This window comes from Notothenia coriiceps, unplaced genomic scaffold (assembly GCF_000735185.1).
Source record: "Notothenia coriiceps isolate Sejong01 unplaced genomic scaffold, NC01 NC01_scaffold00025848, whole genome shotgun sequence".
NCBI classification, from domain to species: domain Eukaryota; kingdom Metazoa; phylum Chordata; class Actinopteri; order Perciformes; family Nototheniidae; genus Notothenia; species Notothenia coriiceps.
The window spans coordinates 86,539-108,273 of NW_011358549.1; the positions used below are offsets into that span (position 1 = coordinate 86,539).

General features: G+C 40.2%; 1 protein-coding gene across 1 annotated transcript; it reads right to left on the reverse strand.

Annotated features, from left to right (window-relative positions):
* Positions 1–266: 266 nt before the first annotated feature.
* Positions 267–20,492, reverse strand: LOC104956320 (solute carrier family 12 member 5-like). Its single transcript, XM_010783798.1, has 24 exons — positions 20,478–20,492; positions 20,201–20,341; positions 18,742–18,888; positions 17,820–17,874; positions 17,612–17,742; positions 16,554–16,801; positions 16,260–16,471; positions 15,801–15,968; positions 15,263–15,361; positions 15,070–15,127; positions 10,239–10,413; positions 9,972–10,090; positions 9,696–9,794; positions 9,275–9,394; positions 9,062–9,166; positions 8,509–8,677; positions 8,196–8,391; positions 7,634–7,803; positions 7,352–7,483; positions 7,128–7,235; positions 6,698–6,814; positions 6,281–6,474; positions 5,585–5,702; positions 267–1,759 (listed from the first exon to the last, which is right to left on the reverse strand). Exons 1-24 carry the CDS (start codon positions 20,490–20,492, stop codon positions 461–463), a joined length of 4,395 nt encoding a protein of 1,464 aa, XP_010782100.1. The 3' UTR covers positions 267–460.
* Between the last annotated feature and the right edge of the window lie 1,243 nt (positions 20,493–21,735).

The window sequence follows — 21,735 nt, forward strand, 5'->3', positions numbered from 1 at the left end:
TCAAGCAAAATACATTTAATTATAAAAAGTGAATGTGCACAATTCAAACGGGATCAAAAGATAATCTTTCTCTCTCCATTGACTACTTTACATGATTTTTCCGAAATAAGGTCCCATGGAGGTCGCCCGGAAGGGGAGGGACTTTGCCACTCTATGACAACAAAACAAAGGTCGGGGGTCATTGGTCAAGCAACACACCAATCAACGAGCAGCAGTGAGTGAGCACACCTCAGGCTGTGTTTTTTATTTGTATTCTTTATTTCTGATTTATTTCACACACAAAAACATTTTGTGGAAACGTTTTCACTTCATTGTATGATAACAAAACAAAAAAACGGCAAAGTGGCAGGGCTTGCCTGCCCTGCGTTTGGGGTGCACAGTGACTCGTTTGGGGGGGCATGGCCCGCGAATGACCCCCCATGAAGCCGACCCTGCCCATACTATACATGTCAGATCCATGTCAGGCAGCAGAATCATCTGTTGTCATTATGTTGTTGAGTTTTAGTGGTGAATCATAGTCTGGAGGAACTTCAAAAAACAGCTGATCATCAAAACAGAAGACATCGGATGGTGGTGCGAGGTACGGCAGCTTCAAGACAAAGCCTGTGAGGATGCCTCCCAGCGTTGACACTCCTATAGTGGAGAACACAGCTGCGACCTGGAAGAGAGCCTGTTCCCGGGCAGTCCTCCCCAACCCTGGCTGTAAACCAGGGATCAAAATCTGGAGCTCGTGCAGTTTAGGGTCTCCCTCTACTGGTGCTCTGTGGGAAAATATCTCATACAAACTGGGTCCATACATCTCCTCATCAGCCATCAGAATAGCACATATCCCTGCAGCACAGGATATAAGTCCTGTCAAACCGTGAAGATTATGTATTCCACACTGATCCTGGATCCTGAAACGCTGGGCCAGGAAGGGGCTCAAGTATTTGTAGCCCAGCATGCATGCAGTGCAGCCCATCATACCCAGAGCATATGCAGCTGCAGGAGTTATCATCATATCCACAGACGCCCCCACTGTCACCCCTCCAGCCAGGGTCACATTCTGAATGTCGGATATGGTGATCTTGCCATTTTTGTTCAGCATGGCAGAGAGAGCGAAGGCTGTGAGCGTGGAGGCACTGAGGCCGATGAAGGTGTGCAGGATGGCTCTATGCTGGTCGTCTCCTTTCAGTGTCAGTGATGAGTTGAATGAAGGCCAAAAAACCCAGAGGAACAAAGTCCCGATCAAAGACAGGATATCAGACTGGTAGCTGGTGTTCGCCTTTGCATGGCCTTCATTCAGGTGAGGTCTGTACAGCACAAAAGTGACACCCAGGCCGAAATAACATGCAAACAGGTGAATAAGAATGGATCCTCCTGAGTCATTTATCTTCAGATACTTGAGCACAGCCCATTCTGTGACCGCGAACACTGGCACTTCAAGCAGAGCCATGATCAGCAGCTGCAGCGGGCTCGTCTTCCCCAGCACTGCCCCGAAAGATATCAGCACCACTGCACAGGCAAACTCTGCATATATGAGGTTAATCACTCCAAGGTGGATCTTACCATCATGGCTGAACTGGAAGTAACCCTGCACCAGAATAGCCCACTGGATTGAAAAAGCAGCAGTTAGAAGGTTAAAAACCATCCCACCGAAGCCATAGAGTCGAAAAAATGCAAATAGGCACCCAAAGCCGAGAAATATTATAACCTGTATGTCTGTAAAAATAGGATAGTCCTTGTATACAGCATTCTCCATGGGGTTAGTCCTGTTATTCTGAAATCTGGCATCCGCTTGGTCATCGTAGGTGACAAAGGCAGCATACAAGACAACAATGCTCACCTGTGCAACAAAAACAAATAGAGGTAACCTTATTCGAAGGTTGGTTGACTCTGCCCTCATTCTGAAATCTCTTGTAGGAAATGGCAGTCAAAGTTTTCTTCAGACTGTTTAACTAAGACAGGCCAAAGGCATAACTACCTATTGTTGGGGAATAGTTTGATTAGGTATTCAACCTTTGACACAGTTAATAACTTTCCTCTTTTCACTGTCTCCTTTCCGATGGCATAGGTCTACGGCCTTGGGTATTGCTGCTATCTCTCTTAAGGAGGGGCAGCTTGGGCGCATCGTTGTTGCCAGCTTATGACTGAGCACACAAGCTGACATGAGATAGTTTATTGTTGCTGGTGATCCTCTTAGCATTATATATAACATGAAAAACAAAATCAAACTGGTTTGGTCTTGTTAACGATGTGTCTGCAGTGTTGCAGGTCATAGTTTGATATGATCTTTCTGAATGCATATCAGAGCAGGCTGCAGAGATGGGTTAAGAGACTGTGCAACAACTGTACTCTCAGCAACACATTTTCATGCCTGTGAACATGTTGTTTATGAGCCTCCTTTAAAAATAGTAGCACTGGAACAATTTATCTATTCTCAACTGATTTCATCTGGTCCGAAAAGTTCAAGGTGCATTGGAAAAGTCCTCAGTAAAAGCCTCATGCTGTTAAGTTAATGACTAAACGCCTATAAATACTCTTCTGCTGTTTTTTGTACACATTATCCAATGTAAGCATGCTAATACTAAACTAAGATGGTAAATGTGTCACAGAGTTGATGTATTCGTGTTTCCTGTGAGTTTACTGATGCAGCCTGAGCAAGAACAGTTTCATTTGCACATCATAGAAAGTGCTTTGTTTTTCTAGTGTGATCACAAGTTCTGAAAAGGTGAGGCATGCAATCAACACTTGCAAAATTACAAACAATAATTGCTAATAAAACACAATTGATCTATAAGCAGTAAGAGAGGAATATGACTGACACTTGAACTGTCACAGTTGTATTAAAATGATTTTAATTAACTTCAATTTGTGCAGACATATAAAATGGTTTATTCAAACCATTACTTGTTTATGATTGCATAATACATGGTAGAACATAACACAACGTTTATAATTTTAAAAGACAATACAAACTGCCTTTGTGATATCTATAAAACCTGCGTTTACACACATTACACGTTATCTCTAAACCTAAAATCACACATATGTACAAGTATCCCATCTTCACTCTGTCTTGCTGTTAAGTTAGGCTACACACACTGTCCTCACTCAAAACCACAGTGTATCAGGTCCACACAGCGCACACACATACACACAAACTTTCTGTGTGAGGAAGTTGGAAAATGCGGACTTCTGCAGACCGGATACTGATCCACCTGGAGAGCTCCACCATCTTCTTATGAAGTACCGTTGTTATAGTTCTGCACCCACACTTTTCAGAGTTATAAGGGAAACACTGAGGACAGCACAGATATGAACCCAAAAGAGGAAATATCAATGTGTGTGATTACGTGGGTAATCTTCTACAGCGTTACAAACAATACATGTATAAAAACATTTGAAGTCTAGCTTTTTCTTTGAAAGATACTGAATGCTATTTTCTCGAAAGTTGTTCAGAATCTTTTAAGTCAAATTCGTTATGGCGCTATAGGCCAAACGGAAGAGGACAATAAATTAAACTACTGTGTAAATACAAATTTGGACAACAACTTTCATCATTAACTATTAAAACTATAGGCCTATGCCTTGTTGCCTTCCTGATGTCATAAACTGCATTTTCCAGTGCAAGTTTATGCAAGATCGGCCTTACTGTTCATATCCTAGTATATAACTTTTGCAGAATCAGTGGATTTTAACAAGTGTGAATATCGATGACAAAACAACACATATTAATGCATGTCCAGAAATGACTAAATTGCACACAAAAATAAACTAAATATCACTGTACACAGACTCACACATACACAAACTAAACGTCTGAGAGGTACTCTGCAGGATAATATAACTTAGTGCATAAAACATCCTCAACCACTTTTACTTAACCCTTCTGAGATTCCTCATTCCAAGGTATTTTTGGGCGTCTGCATTTAATGCCTGCGTTTGCCTTGACAATATCAAAGTTTATTACTTCACATGCTCCAATAGTGTCTAATAGTATGGCAGCAAATAAGCATTTTAAGTAGTTTAACTAAATACTTAAATAGCAAGGCAGTGCACTCCGCACTCCGCACATGCATAAAATACAATATATAGTTTAAATTATTTCTAGAATTTCTGAATAAATTATTTTCTGAACGATACAATTAAAAAAATAAACTCTCTAAGATTAACTTTTATGCTGTTTGCTTATCTATCTTAAACTGACTTATGCAGTTAAACGTGTTTGACATAAATATATTTAAGTGGATTCATCAACCTTCACCATAACATTTGACATTATAATAATATATTTTAAACACACGTAGAGATGCCAGGTCTGAATCTTTTTGACATTCAAATAGCATCTAAACTAAAAAGTTAAGATTAAAATATTTAGGTATTTCTTTTCATCTGTTAGACTACATTTCAAAACGGGTATCAAAACAATTGTTTACATCATACATGTTGCTCAAAGGTTAGTTCAAACCATTGGTAAGTATATTTCATCCAGGTAGTTGGTTTGGGGGATTTTTTCCATATTAACAACTAGATCCTCTTCTATTTTAATACTCCTATTAATAAATATGAAAGTGTATTAATACTTCTAGTTCCAACCATACAGTGAAAGACAAAAACAGACCAGGACAAAGACAGACATAAATACATAAATAAATACTCAATATACAATAATAAATACATACATAAATAACAGAAAAATAAAAAAAAACATTTCTCTTTTAACAAAGGACCAAGAACGAAAGCAACAGGAAAGAAAGTTGAAGTCAAAAAAGGGAAAGAAAACCTTCCATTTTCTGAGAACAAATAAAGCTTTTGGAGTCTTTTGTTTTGCCTGAGTCAGAACTAATTATAAACTCATCTGCTGTTATCAGCTAATAAGAGAGTACAAACAGTTGCAGACCACTTTTTAAGCAAGTGATGCTAGCTTGTTTCACTCAAAAACGGTTGGCAACACTAAGCTAGGATTTTTTCAGTAGTGTACACTAACAAGCTTTTTCCCCTCTGTGGGACGAATAAAGGTATTCTGATTCTCAAGATCATCCCTCCAATGAGGAGATGAAGAGATATATGATGGTGTGGGAGAATTTTCCTGAAACAATAAGATAGGGGACAGAATCCAGCGAAGGTGAGCGTGCCCCTTAAAAGACCTTTAAGTCCTTCAAGAGTAGATGGTGATAACCTCCCGTCCTCCGCCACGCACAAGGAGGACCCGATTGAGACCTTCAGTGAGCACCTCGAGGAACTCCATGTCTGAAAAACAATCACATTAAGGAAAGTAACTTGCTTACCTGACACCAAAATACAAAGAAACACAAGCGAAATGCAGCCTCTAGTGATAATCTACTATAAATGGCAGAATGTCTGTTTTTATTGTTGCATTTTTTCTTTGCTTTTATTAACTTAACCTTTTATTCTATTCTGTATTGCACGTTAAGTCTCAGCATTGTCAATGTCTTTTACAGTGACTGTGTTGGGTTTTATGTTTTTGTGCTGCCTTGCTGCAAGGATCTGAACTGAAATGAATTGAGTAAAGTTCACAAAAATACATGTAATACAGTATGTTGTATGCATGATGATAAAGGATACAGTTTTCATTGCCCACACGGTTCTTGGGTGGACCCGGCATGTTGAGCAGGACGAGTTTTGCCTCCTTTGACTTCTTCATGATGACCTCATTGAGCCTCATCGCCGTGTGCATGCGCCTCACGTCAATCTGGCTCCTGATGGCAGACACAAAAGGCCACATTAGGTTTACAAATCATTCTGTCAGCTGCTCAGCTCACACAATGTGAATCCCTGCAAAATATCAATACTTACAAGTTCTCCCATTCTCTGCAGCAGCATGTAAGGAGGAACATATTTACAGTGAATTTACACATTTGCACAGGAAGCTACATTTGATAGTGGTTTAAGTTGTTTATGTTTGTCACGTGCACAGAAACACAATGTATCTCCTTTAAACTTGGAACATGGGTCAATATACACAAATATTTACTTCTCTGTGTGTTGATGTCGTGTCATATCCGCTTTCTCTGCTGAAAGCTGAGTGAAATAGTGATGTGTAAAATCTTTCTAGAGTCTGCTACAGGTGCAGTTGCTCATGTCCAAACATATGCATGATGACTGGTAATGCATAGGGCGGTTAGCACCATTGGTAGATTGTGCATGTTCTATTACAGAGTGTCACATAGAAACTGACGGCATATTATTGAATAAGTATCAAAACTCAATAGGTTTGAAACGTTTGATACATTTACTATCTATCAACTCAAAGGAGTGAAAATGAGGGGTCACTCACGGCTTCATGTTGAAGGGGTCTCTGCCCGCCTCTGGGTTCCCTTCTGAAGGGCTCTTCCCCTTCTCTGCCCCCTTGTAGTCCGTCCAGGTTGTGGCGCCCCCTGCAGGCACAGCGGGAGACGTGGGGCTTGTGGGGCTTGTGGGGCTTGTGGGGCTGGCTGGTGTGGAGGGGTTCTTACTGTGGATCAGCTGCACCTGTTTTGGGTTGGAGACAGCCACAGACTGAGAGACGAACACAGTGACGTGAAAGTGAAAGAGAGAGAGGAGACACCTGTGAGTGTAGGAGAAAGCAAGTGGCCGTAGGGAAATCATAGAATAAACAATAGAGTCTGCCCAAGCCGGAGCACAGAAAGTTGTGCAGAGAACGAGGAGGACACAGGTACTGTAAATAAGTTATATATGCTAAGAGTGCCATTACCTGGTCTTCTGTTTGTTCTGCAACGCTGGCTCCTTCATCAGCGCTGTGCTGCGAGCGCAAGGCCGATGGGTTTTTACGTCGAATGGACCCACGGGATATATCCGTAATGCTCTGGATCTTTAGTTATCAAACAAATTAAGAAAATGGACATGTTTCAAATTGGAATATTCCTCTGGAATTAATACTCTCTTCCCTCATGTCAGTGAAAACAAGTCCACCAACACCTTATCATAAGTGATGTTCCTTCCTCTGAAACTTGGAGCCCACAGAGTGATAACGAATGTGTGAACATGGATTTCATGTTCTTCGGGGTCCTATGCTGAATACAACTTCAGGTATACTCCATTTGATAAAGTTGATATTAATACATGACATAATAATTGTATTAATGGTTGTTTCCAATTGTGTAGAGAACAAACTTCTGATTTACCTCTCTCTCCTTCTCATTCTTGGTCAAATGCATCTGTTTGAGGATCTGTGATCGTTGTTCCATTACCAATGTCTTCTCATAGGTGTAGGCCGAGATGTCACCGTCATGCTTTGAGGCAGAAAACACATTTATCATACAGTTTTTGTGAAAGTTAGTTTGATAATTAGTTTGATAATTATATGTTAATGTGTGAACTGAGATAATGTTTCAGACAAGTCTCTCACCATCTCCACCACTTCCACCACAGCATCAATGCGCAGGTGATAGAGGAAGGTGATGAGGTCTTTCTTCATCTGAATACTATTGTCATCCATTTGAGCCACAGTGAAAATGCGCATCTTGCACTTCCTCCACACCTATGGGACAAAACCGGAACATCCACAGCTGATGAACAATGTTATCAGTGTAACTGCTTCCTTTGTAACTTCTGTTAATGATTTCGTTTTTTTTCATCATAATAAACCTTCTTATAAAGAAGAGGTTAATTGTATTTCATAGTTTCCCACCTTATGCTGTCTCAGCAGGAAGGGCAGGAGCATCAACATGCCTCCGTCATGGACAATCCACCACACATCTATGTGTCCTTCAGTGAAGCGCTCTCCATTGGACGGGTAGCTGGCGATATTCTTAGGAACCAACAAGGCCAGACTGGCTACAGTTGTCTCTCTAACCACCTCTGCAGAGGGACAAATAATAATGGTTACCTCCCCTTGTTTTGGTCACTCCATTAGACAGAAAAGGGGTAAAGTTCATGAAAACAAAACAAAAATGAATTATCTACATATGAATAAAAAAAACATCCATAAGGTCGTTGTCCACCATCATTTCATTTATATTTGCAAACGAAGCCTCCATAATTTTTGGATTGGCGAAACAATTATAAATAAAATAAGTCTTTATATCATAACGACGCCACTCATTTTACCACATGACATCTGTATTTTGCAAAATCTGGTAGCTAATTTGCAGAGTAATTTTTACTTGACAAATTACAGACATTGTGTATATGCATGGGATTAAGATCACATTTTAAGATATCAATTATTGGTCCAATGAATTAGGACTTACCAATAAAGTTCCTGAACTGCTCGTGGCATTCTGGCTGTTTCCAGTTTCGGGGCCAGCTGACCATCACAGAGTTGTGCTTCAGACCTCCCAGTCCACCAACTTGAATCAGGTGGGACGTCCCATCTCTCAGATTGGAGGAGATGACCACCTGAGAGAAACCCTTCACCTTCTCCATCTCCATCAACTTACGCAGCGACTACAAATACACAGAGAGGGGAACACAGCTGTTGGTGTCAGTGAAAGCAATTGAGTGATATTAATGTTTTTTTTTATCACAGGTCAAAGTGTATGTGTTAGATACTAGAGGACGCACCTGATCTGCCCTCTGGGCCTCAGTGAAGTTGTCGAGGAAGGTTCCTTTAACTGAGGTGCCAACAATAGTCAGACCCTTCCCTGCCTTTAGCTGATTGGTCAGAGAGAGCAGACGAGGCTGCTCTACGTTCTGCTCAGCATCCACGCTCACTAGAACCAGCATCTGAGGCCTGAAAAAACAAAGCATTAAGTAAATTACTCGTCATAAGGATAATGATGATAAGACTACATTTGAAGCTCATTTGGCTACAGAACTATTGAAGATTTGGAGTCCAGTGCTCCACCCTCTTTAGATTACCGTTTGGGCTTTGTAATTATCTTATGTTCCCTACTCAATTTAAGTGTGTGCACAGGGCCCTATAGCCTCATGCCCTTTTTTGGAGGGACTATATGGATCTGCTTATTAGGATTAACTGTCCTCCACTTTTAATTTAAAAGCAAAACGGGATTCGTAAGAAAACTGAACTGTGAAAATGTAAGAACACTTTTCATAGGACTTTTTCAACAGGTGATAAAAGTGAAACTGTTTAAACACTGAAGATGTGTGGACTGACCTCCAGTTCTTGGTGTGTGGCGGTCCTTCCTCCAGCCTCATGAGGGCGAAGCGTGCAGCACTGAGAGAGATGCCACGTATCCCATCACCCCACTCCTTCTCCGCTCTGTGACACAGCACATTCATAGGTTGGCACATGATATTATGGTGTATATGTGCTATAGTAGCATTCATGGAAAATGAAAATAATAGCAATCCACTGATGATTTCTTACCCGCAGAACTCAATGTATTTGTAGATGCAGGTGGCGATGCCCATGGCGACCATGGCGTAATACCAGGAACAGATGAACATGAGCGACAGGCACAAGCTCATACCCAAGAAAGACAGAGCCCTGCAGGGGACAGGACAGCACATGTTTGCTCTATTGGGACAATTCTACCATTGAACACAGTAATAACCACAACTTGTAAAAATATGTTTAAAGATGTTTAAAGCTTTGGCACTTCTGGACTCAGACTGGTCTTCAGTATGGCAAGACTGCAGTGGATAATGTCCTTATCTCACAACGTGCTGTTACTGAGAGTTTCCAGCTAGAATGTATGTCCACTGCAGAAATGCAAATGTAATGGTGCTACTGTGCAGTTCTGTTTTGAGCAAGGTTTTCTGACATAATTCATGACACACAAACTCACCAGTGGTAGAATTTAAAGCGTGGCCTCCAGTTTGGGGTCCTTAGCAAAGTCTGCAGGGCGCAGGCAAGGTTGACAAACATGTAGCACATCAAGAAGAACCTTAAAAAAAGGAGCGAAGAAAAGAGAGAGAGAGAGAGAAACATAAATATACAGAAATATTAGACGGACAAGTGAGTGAAATGAGAGATACTTACTACAGCAGGTGTGCACAGCAATAAACAAACAGTGTGTGTGAGTGTTTGGTTGTGTGTGTGGGCTTGTGTGTACACTACTTACATAGAGAGGATAGGCGCGACTGCATCCAGGGAGGCGATGAGGATGCCGATCTCACAGATGCTAGTTGTTAGCAGAAGGGCCCAGGTGGGCTCCCCGTTGGCCTTGCCGTGCCCAAACACCTGCAGATCAGATTTATTAGCCCTTTATTAGAAAGATAGTGCTATGCCATGTATTAAAAATGTTTTATGCAGACCCAAGCTACAGAAAAACAAAATGTATTTTTTGATGTCAAAAATTGCATTTGAATGCTACATGTGTACTACACACTCTAAGAAATGGAATGATGCCGTCCCGAGAGATAGCCTGCAGGAGACGTGGAGCTCCAGTCAGACTCTGGAGTCCCGCTCCGCAAGTGGAAAAGAAGGAGCCAAACACAATGACCCAGGGAGACGGCCATGCCAGAGTCCCAATCACCAGGTTACCATTGACCCCTTCACCGAACCTGTGGAGAGAGGCGAAGACACAATAGGCCATAAATAACAAACATTTAGAAAAACAAATCATGTATTGTTTTTGAACTGATATATAACCAGATACAGTATGTGACTGTTTGCTAAGAGCCCTGTAATAAAACTGTGTGAAGTGGACACTATTGCAATGTTCTAACTGCTGCTAAACACACACTTGTATTCTGTCTGGCCCTGCAAACATGTTTGCTAGTAATCCATTGACACACTCCCTAGTTTAGGGATTAGATTATCTGATTAGAGCTACATGTATACTGTATTTACGTAAAGCACAAGCCCCCCATTTCACTTCTGCTAGACATCATCACATGTATCACTTTTTTTAAATGTATCCATCCTGTATTTTTTCTTGTGAAAAGCATAACTTTTTTCTTCTCCACTGAACTGTTATAGCCCCATTTCTTCGCCCACATTTCAAATTGATGAATTGCATCATGTATTTGCTCAACTATATTTAACAAAGTTTACCTCTATTCCAGGGCTGTCATCTGCAAATAGTGATATTCCCATGTCCATTAGTATGTTAAGAATATATCATTTATTTACACAGAGGATAAAGTGGAACTAAAAGAAGCAGTGCGTAGCATTTTAGGGTAATTCATTGTTCCTGAAATTGTTGTTGTTGTTTTTTCTACAGGGTTGAAAAGACAGGGTAGTGAAGGGGTATGACTGCAGGCCACTAAATCCTGCACACTGTGGCTTTTACACCCCCTCTGAGATTTTCCGGTCTCTACAAAATCTTGATGCATCTTCTGCTTAGAAGGCCTGTTACCCATTCAAAAATGTTTCCACAAATAATAGGCATATTTGGATAATCTCCCCCTTTCTTCAGAACATGTCTTGTGCTCTTTCCTCCCAAAACAACACTGGATCCATAGTGCCCTTTCCTCTCTTAAATCTACTTTAGCGTGGTGTGGAAGAAGTGGGGGGAACTTCCGCCTTGACACAACAGTGAACTGCCTAAATACATCTGGAACAGGATGCCATAAATCTCCGGTTAAAAGGTTAGCTGGTGGTAGAGTGTGAAAGGTACAGAAGAGAGAGAGGACTTACCTTCACCTAAATCTCTGAACACTTAACACTGCATTTGATCTCACAGCTCTGTCAGTAGAACTTTCTCACAGACTTTGTTCACAACAGAGGATCATAAAAAGACACAGCTTCAACAGGGGAACACGTTGTGTTTAAAACTGAAAGCCAGAAGCCAATGATCTATGCTAATCATAAACTGCTTGATAAAAGTTTAACCAGGAGAAAACACCCAAACTCTTGGTAAATTAGATCAGTGGTGGAGGAAATGTCATTATGTATACAAGGTTTCAAGCCCCTCTGACTGATCTGAAGGGCTGCCCTTGGAATGTGAAATAACTCAATAGAGACTACTTGTCCTATAATAAATTCCCTTAACATGTTTGGTGTATTCTTGACAGTTGAAAAACGTGTCAAGGATGAGGAAAGTTAGATAGTGGTGCTATTGGGATTTTTTTGTATTAGCTAGTAATGAAAGTTTATTCGGGATAAAGTTGATAGAGGGGAAGGTGCGGCTGTGGAGGCAGGAGCCCACCTAACAGTGAGGGCGTCCCACGTTATGCACTACAAAAAGGATGGTTCAATGCTGTTTGATCTCTTGACCTTAAAGTTAACTTCATCGCCCACCTCCTTCTGTATTGCTTGCGATTCATTGTTTTTTTTTCCTTTTTCATTTCATTTTAATTATCGGGTGTTTAATTATTAGTTGAGAGTAGTAGATTAATAGTTAATACATTCTTCATTTATAAAGAACTGGTTTATGTGCTTTTGTGTGATTTAAAGTGATCTCTCTACTTTGGTGCTATTGTGTTTCTTGTTTAGCTGCAAGGGGTGCCCCAGTATTCATCCTTAATAATTGTCTTAAAACCTAAAGTTATATAACAAATATATATCCTAAACATTTATTAATAATCCATTTGTTATATCATAACGAGTACTTTACACTGCATTGGTATGCAGAGAAACATTAGCCTCTCATTGACCATGTTCTTCCATCCTTTTACAGACATGTGATAACAAGGCATGGCTCGCTGGCAGACTGGCATTCTTCCCAGGTTTCCTTCTTGGAATAATTATCGCTAAAGCTCTGAAGGATCCTTCCTTATTAAATAACATCAACAAGTTATTAGGTCCCTATATTTAAATGTGTCCTCAGGGTCTGCCTTCGTAGCAGACTGGTTACAACACTTCCTGCATAACAAAACCATGTCGGGTTTGATTCCCCACCATTTTCAAATAAAAGCAAAAAATAACATCAAAATATAATCCTTAAGAAATGTTTCAACACATTGTAGATTGTTATTTGTTTCCAAGTTACAGAAAATTAAACTTTATTGATCCTCAGTGCTCTCCTTTCTGCTCAGTGGCTCAGCGTTCAGATTCAGTTTTCCCTCGTCTATTTCTTGTGTCAACTGTAATGAAAGTATTATCTCAATATGTTTCTTATTGTTTACAGGAAAATAATTTCCAATAAAACAGGATGACTCCACTCCCTGCTGTCCCCAGCTCTCTTTTTAATCATCCTCCCATGTGTTGTTCCTGATTGAGTCGCAGCACTTTCTCTAATAAATGTTGCTCGGCCTATTCCTACTGAGCCTGTTTGTACTGTACTGTCAACTAACAATGAAACAATTTTGACATCTAAATGATTCTGATTTAATCGACATATCTGTTAAACTGACCTAAGGTTTATGCATAAGCACCACTTTAAATAAATAAACAGAGATTTGGTTATAAGTTTTAAAAAATATTGTCCTTTATCTTTTGATGGATATTCTGTGTTATTTTGACTCGTTTAAATGGTTTCTCACGGCTGAATTTCATTTCACATCCCACCATGAACCTGCTTTGCTATTTACTTTGTCTTTAAAGACTCTCATGCAGCTGACTTTAGCCCCTTAACTTATTAAATCTTCTTTCAAAATGTTTCTATGTCCATATTACAATCACTCTGACTCGGGTATCTATTACTTTCTATCTGAAATGTCTCCCAATCAGCCTTCTCATGTATCCCTTCCCTGCCTTTCTGTGGTTAACAATGCACAAATGTTGACTTAACGTAACACTGGGTAATGTTAGTTCCCTATAGTTCCTTGTTGATACACATTCCGATCACACATTGGTACCATATGGTTGGAAACTAGCGTGAGATAAAGATGTCTTTTTGATGCTGACATCTATCCCATCATTTTTTCTCTCGACCCCCCCATAGTGTGTAACTTGCAGTAAAATCCTGAAACCACAAGTTAATTTAGTTTTTGCTCCTCTATTTCCTCAAGAATGTTTATATCCAACTTTTTAGATGGAGTGTAGTAGATTATGAAAAACGTCTTCCACTAATTCCACACTTCTAGTACTTCATATAATCACTCCTTACACCTAGTACCATAGTGAGTCCCCTGTTTTACAAACCGGACACACTCCAGCATATTTTCTTACTTTTTTTTTATTACTCATATAACACAAAATCGAGTTTAACCCAGTAATTTTGAATATTATTATATGTTATATTATATTATGTATTTTTCCCCCTCTTATATCACCCAGCACATGCTGATTCTTGACTGTAAGTTGATCTCATCCCTTTCTACTCCCATCTCAACAGTTTTATATCCAAGTGTTGCACTGCTGCTTTAACCAGAACAACCTGGATCATCTCAGTGTTAGACTTTCTGTCAGATGTGGCCTTTATCACTCCACTATAAATTATACCAGTTTCGTTTTTTCCTTCCATACTTTCTTTGTTCCTCTGCAGCATATCGCTCTTTGTCAGATTCTCTTCCATTCATCTTGTTTTTCCTTCTCAACCCTATAAGTTGCACAAGATAAATGTTTCCTTCATTTATATCTGCTACCCTTCCACCTCTCATGTCAACACTTCAAAGCCCCAAAAGGGCACCATTCTGATGACCTCCACGTTTACAAATTCCCTCTCCACACTTACCCTATTCATCAATCCCCACAACACCGATTAAGCATACCTTAGCCACATGCCCAACTGATTGGCTGTCAAAACACTCTTTGGTATGTCCCCTCTGACATTCAATCATTCCTTAATGTATTATTTCACGTGAAGGCATTGATTTCATTATGTACCTTTGAATTCTCAGAGGTAACATGAGGTTGTCCAGGGAATATAACTGCATTCATTCATCCTGCCTTAGTTATTCTCCTCACACTCTCCTTCTTTATTTCACTACATCATTCTCTTAAGACGAGCCGCCTTACAACATCTGTCTCCCTTCTCTCATCACTACTGGTTCTCTCTTCCTCCCTGGTCTCCAGTCTGTTGATGTCGCACCTGTTTCCTTCCCTCCCCTCCTGTCAGAGCAATACATATTATTTTTCCGGGACTATTCTTACCAGATGTTCCAGACAATTACCGAAAAGAAAAAATATTTTAGGTCCAGATGTTCCTAAAGCCCAAACCAGTTTTGTAATAAGTAAGGCAGTACATTGAGTCATCCAGAGCAACATATTAAACAGCATCAATTTAAACCTTCATCAACATTGACTGGTTCAGCTCTCTATACCAAAGATACACATTGAAACAAAACATAACAATTTGATACATTTACACAAATCAACATAGTTATACTCACTTGTCCCTTAGGACTACTCCTTCTATACAGGCACCAAACAGGATCACAGTGGACATGTCTGGGAAAAAGCTGTTAAGAAGTGTATTTTGAAACCTTTTCAATCAAAAATATTATGATAACATGCAGATCGTTAAATAGAACACATCAATTAGCTCCTCACAGTTTTCTCTTTTTTTTGCTCAGTGAAGGATACACACAATAGAGGTGGTGGTGATCGCTGCAATCGTGCCAATGGGGATGGACTTTTGAGCATCACGCAGGTCTCCGGAGCGGTTGGAGCCCGCCATGATACCTGTGAGTGGAGCAAAATTAATAATCAGGAGGTTTTGCACCTGCATGCATGGTAAGCTTCTTTTTACGTCACTCTGATGTATGTATTTTAGGATGCAATATGCTCGACTACGTCCATCAGCAATTTGCTTACATTGTCTGCCTGCTGCATGATGCTGTGCAGGTAGCATACAATTCGGTTTTTTTAGAGCTCTTTTTAGAGGTTTCTTGAACAAACCTCCCTGTCACTTCTTGAAACATTACAGATTAAATTGGATCCAAAACAAAAAAGTTTCAGGCTGCCAAAAACAAAACCACAAGTTGAACTGCAGAGACATTGGTAATTCTTTCTTATATCATGTTACATTTTAGCCCATTATTATATACAAATATTGATAAGAGCAGCTTTAAATGTAGATTTGATACGGAGAGTCCTTTTGGGCCTGTCTGCTGCTGCTAACCTGTGACAGATGGGAAGTATATCCCGACCAGCAGGGTGAAGAAGCTGGTAATGTCAGCCAGGACGTAACGGTTGGAGCCAGGTGGAGGACTGTCTGGATCGGCTTCGGATGCAATCCCTCGCTTCTCCAGGAACATCCCTTTTTCCAGGTAGTTACCAAACAGGTTTTCTTAAAGACAGAGGAGCATTTCAATGAGAAAGTGAGGTGGATTTACCCTCATTCTGACGATTAAGAGAGGGTGTGATTTGAACATCTCAAGGTTCAAAGATCCAAGATTAAAAGGCTTTATTGTCACACGCACAAAAGCTACAGTGTAGTTTTGGCAATAACAATCTTAAGTACCAGGCCTCCAACAATTGAACATGAATATTTATAAGACATAAAACTATACAAATAGGCCAAGGAGAAACAGAAATATTATTAAATAGATGACAGCACTTCACAAAGCTCATCTCTTACCTGCCAGGATGCCACTGGTGACCCCTGGGATGCCCTGTATCTCTGTCACGTTGTTGTTGTTAAAGTATTCGTCACAAGTGGCATTGAGGCTGTCAGAATCACAGAAGGTTCTCCACAGTTTGGTGGTGACAGTTTCATTGTCTATATCCATGACTTTGGCACAGATGTCATATCCTTTAGACATGAGAGTTCGATTTCCCAGGAGGCAGACGCTGTAAAGCAAGTCGGCACGTCATTGTCATAAACTCAGATCAGCGGCATGGACTTAGACCAGTGAACAAACGAGTTACTTACGGGAAGACGGGGGGGTCAATAGCTGTCTTGATGACTCCGGCATAAACAGCCACGATGGAGAGGATGACACAAGCCAGGAAGACGAGGGCCAGCTTGTTCACATATTTGACCCCCACAAACACTAACAGTGACATTAAGCTCAGCACGATGGTGCCGTACACCCGCATGTTGTTGAGGAGAGCCTCCTCGGCCTCAGGCCCCTCCAGGCCCTCAATCTTAAAGATGGCTGCCTGAGGAACGATGTAAATCTGAAAGAATGGAAACATGGAGGGAGAAAAGCAGAGGCAGAGGGTCGATAATTAACCAAGGTACATCTATGATAGAATGCTGCCTAAACTTGGAGTGCTTTACATTGGATCTACTCATCAATTCAAAGCTTTTACAATGAGAAATACAACTAAACAAGCCGCAATTTAATCACAATATATATGTATATGTTGTCAAATCAGAAAGTTTGCTTATTATAATAGAGTGGACATATTTGATTAGTTGATCGACAGAATATTAACTGGCAAATACTTTGATATTGATATCATTTTATTTATTTTTTAAATGTAAAGATTTACCTGGTCCCATCTTCACAAATATGACTGTTTGTTATTTTGTTTCTCATATAATGAATTCAATATTTGGGGGGTTTGAACAGTTAGTAAGAAGGACCAACTAATAATATATTAACTTGCGTTTTACAAAAGACATTTTCTGATCTTTTTTAAACAGAATGATAAATTGACTGATAATAATAATAATAAGCAGATTGTTTTCATTACGACATGTTCTCCTTACAATGGTATGCTGTGTTATGATAATGAAAACATCAAACTTGTTTTCTAACCATTCCAGTGTTGCTTGTAATATATGATTATCGAGTCATTTAATGAAATATCCCTGAAGTCATACCAGTGAGCCAGCTGCAGATACAATAACAGGACTAATAAATGATAAGTCTGTGCTTTTCCTTTCATGACATGCCAAAATGCTTGATGCAAAAAATACTTTACTTGAAAAACCTTTAAAAACAATAAGCATTTTATTATTTGATAATCAAAGCCACTTACCAGCAGAATTTCAATACAGCCAAGAATGTACATGGCACCAGCAAAAGTGGTGCCTAAGTAGAAGCAGATCCCGACAGCTCCACCAAACTCTGGCCCCAAAGAGCGAGAGATCATGTAATACGAACCTCCAGCTGCAAGACACAAACACACAGAAGGGTCAGAGCACTGATCTGTCACACGCAAATAATACTCTTAGATATCCACTCACCTGGTACGACTCCATTTGTTGCGATGGCACTCATGGAGATGGCTGTGAGCATTGTCTGGATGAAGCAGAACACAACAGAGGAGGGTTGGGGGACTGAGAGGTGGGCACCTCAGATTTAATGTGGCAACAAGGCCTTGATCAAACAACCAACAGCACAAGAGTTATCAGGTCGTGTTGAATTGTTCATCAAAGGGAGAACTACATTGTAAGGTATATTGATGAAGAGTATTATTGACCAACAACATTTGAAAAGGCTTTGGTTAATTGCAGGTAAACATTTTGAATTGCAAAAGATGCTTAAACACATTGAAAGAAATGCAATCTGTAAACCATTGGTTATTGTCTGACACAATTGAGCTTTTATTAGCTTCAATTAGCTAATTTTGAAGCAATCCAAATGTAGATGTTGTCCCTGAACTCCAACTCCATGCACCAAAAAAGGAAGTCTTTCCTCTCGCTACACCAGAACCCTCCAAATATTGCCCTGTAAACATCTCACAAGATATCATTACATATTAGATTGCATTTAGCCTATTCCAACATTTCTACTTTGTGTTTTGAGCTACATTTCTGGATTTTGTTTATCAGTTATATGGCATGCCTTGGGTTAGCTCCTGGCTAGTTGGTTGTTGGCGTAGCATCGAATAACAGAATCCAACAGAGGAATGCTGGTGGGGTGTCAGTGTGTTTATTGGCTCATGCCAGGATGTCACCTTCAGTATCTGTGCAATGCCATTTTGAATTTTACAGCTTTTTTTGTATTGTAACAGCCTGAAGTGTAATCACATGCTACCCAAATGGTGTATGTGTGTGCCTAAGAACCACTTTGGATTTATATAATATGTTGTTTACAGATCTATTCTACTGACTTATTTTTATTTTACAACAGTTTTCTGAGAAGAGATCATGTTACAACACTCACTGTGGAGCAACACATGAAGACAATTATAAAGGAGCCAAAGACGCCTCCAACCCCGACCATCCAGGTCATCCGCAGGAAGAGGATCACCCCGAAAATGTTCTGGATACACGGCAAGTACACACCTATCAGAGTACCCAGCTGTGGAGCCTGAGAAACACAAACGTGAAAGTGATCAGCAAAAAGTTGCTCTGTTATTGTTTTCAGTCTAGCTCAATTTACTTTCCATGAAAATTCATTTAAATGGGGGTTTAATCTGAGAGTAAATGCACTTTTGTGTCCAGTCTCCTTAACTAATGTTCCTTAATATCATGATTGTTGAAGCAATCTTTTAATATATATAAGAGGTTTATTCTTCTCAAACACAGAAAGATGAACATCTTGTGAAAAGAAGAAGAGGAGGACAAGTAACATCCTTAAAGTAACATCTCTACTTCCTTCCATTTAGTGTACATTACAAATCTACACACATGAGAGTCACAATTCTCACATTCGTAAGGTTGGTCCATTGGGCCAAATGTTAACAAAAGCAGCTGCCTGCATTTTGTGTTATATTACTATGTCTTTTACCCTTAAATTATAAATGTCTCAACTGTATCCGTGCAAACAATTGTTAACGATATCAATAAAGTTAGAGTGTACAGAATAGACCACATCTGAAGTGTTTTTGAGTGTTTCAGATTCTGCAGAGAGCTCTGTGCGTGTGATACGGAGCTGACAGATCAAAGGCACTGCTTGTTTTGTCGTCCACAGGGGAAACGCCGTTGAGGGAGAGCTTGAGTTGCTCTTGACAGCCGGCTCTGAAGGACTCTTCCGGTGTCTCAGGAGCCTCTTCATAATGTGCTTAACCTAAGCACCTTTGTCCGTCTTTCCTTGCAGACTTCATTTCTCAAACGAGTGCAAAAGCAAAAGTGCAAAAGTAAAGAAAGGGGTTTATTCTTCTCAAACACAAAGAGAGACTAATCTGTTGGAAAGGAGGAAGACACATCCCTTCCTGTCTTCTTGTCTTAGGTCTACTTATCATTTACATTACAATTAGTTTATGCAAATATAATTCATGTTTTAATACACTATGATGAATACGTATGCACCTATACGTTTGTGTCCCTGTCTATTTAAACAACAAAGTACTTTTAAAAGACTACAAAATGTCACACACCTGAATATGCCTTCAAGTCAAGATTTATAATTTCATGTTATTGTTTGTATTCCCTGCTGATCAAACCATACTGTCCTACAACAGATACAGTTGCCCTTCTTTGATTGAGTTAGAAATCGGACTAACTTTGTCCAGGATCATTACAAAGATCACTTTACTATGGACTATTGCAGTCTATTTGATTATTCTTTGAAATGTCATCCCAGTCTCCTAAAGCACTGACAAACGAACATGAGTTTTATGTCATGTAACGTCATCTGGGAGAAAATATGGTTCCCTTTGAAATGGGATTGAGTCCTCTACCTTGACAGGTTTTTTAGACGGACGAGCCCCCTCCTCGTTATTCTCGGCCTCTTCGTGCTCTTTGCTGCCCGTTGGCAGGTTTGAGTAGTTGGCAAGACTGCTGAGCAGAGAGGAGACCATTGGACTGGTATCCATTTCCTCCTGCAACACACACACACACACACACACACACACACACACACACCCCCACCCACACACACACACAGAGAAACACGGTCATATTAGTCGTGACAATGTGAAAATATGTTTTGAATTTAGCTGTGAAAACTATCCCCACCTCGAACAGAGCCATAGTCTTGCCGTCATACTGCTGGCTCTTATCCACACTGCCGGCTGCGCTGCTGTTGATGAAAGGACTGCTTTCTTTGGGAAGTCCATCAACTGAAACACAGAAACACCAGCCAGCATAGTTAGAGCTGAGTCGTCACCACTCACAGCTGTTTCATGCTGGAACTAAGGGACTTACAAAAACATGTCTAAACACATCCAAACCAAATAGCGCTGCTAAAAATGAGAAAATCAGAAAAGATGAAAACATAGTAAAGCTAAGATTACTCAATGTTTGAATTGCTGTGAAAAGTCGTTACTTTACATTTAGACACTGGGATTGGAGTGGTAAAAGTTGCTATTTCCTTAATTCCCAGCGTCCTCGCCCCACCCCCACCCCCAGTTCCTTACCATATATTCTTCATCTTATTCTTCAACAGCACACTTGTTGTCTATGTAATTTCTGATTTTTCCGCTGCATTTGACAAGGACTTGCTTGTTTAATTGAGGGAGTGGCCCCCTCATCCCCATCAACAGGTTGGTCATAGATGCTGACATGGATACCCTGCTTCCCCCTTCTAAAGGGAAATGATTGCCCCTAATTTAGGTCCTTTTTAAGGCTGCCATATCAGTTTTTACGTTTCCCTCTTTTTATAGGATTAGGTGCAGTGAACCCTTCCTCCTTAATCCAAGTCATCATAGTTTTCTCACCCTTATGACCTCACAATATATGACATCTCTTAGCCTCCTTCCTCTTTATCTACCTCTGAAGTAGTGAGTCTAAAAACTGTAATTTACAAGAATCCTGTACCTCCTGAACAACAATAAACAAATGCATGTCCCACAAAGGTTTTAGGATCCAGACGGCTTTTAAAAGCCTGTGTGCGTTGTGAAAAGAGACACACGAGGGGAACATCCTGCAGCTCCTGGTTGGTGAACGCCACACAATCAAGTCATCTCTTTCTATTCCCAAGCTGCAGCAGTATTATAAACTAATCTTTAAAGCAAAGGGAGAGTCTAATGCCAGCCAAACTGCTCTCACGCAGCACATAATCCTTTGAACGATGGACTGCTGTCCTAAAGATGTGCTGCCTGTCAAATTGGATTAGCCAGCGTTTCAATATTTCATTTTTTTGTTGCTGCATGAAGGATTAGAGCTTTTTTCAGCTCTCTATCAATACCTGAACACAACACATTTAAATAAATATAAACAGACTCTCTCATTAGTTACATGTAACGTCCTTTGAAATGTTTTACGGACTAGTGTG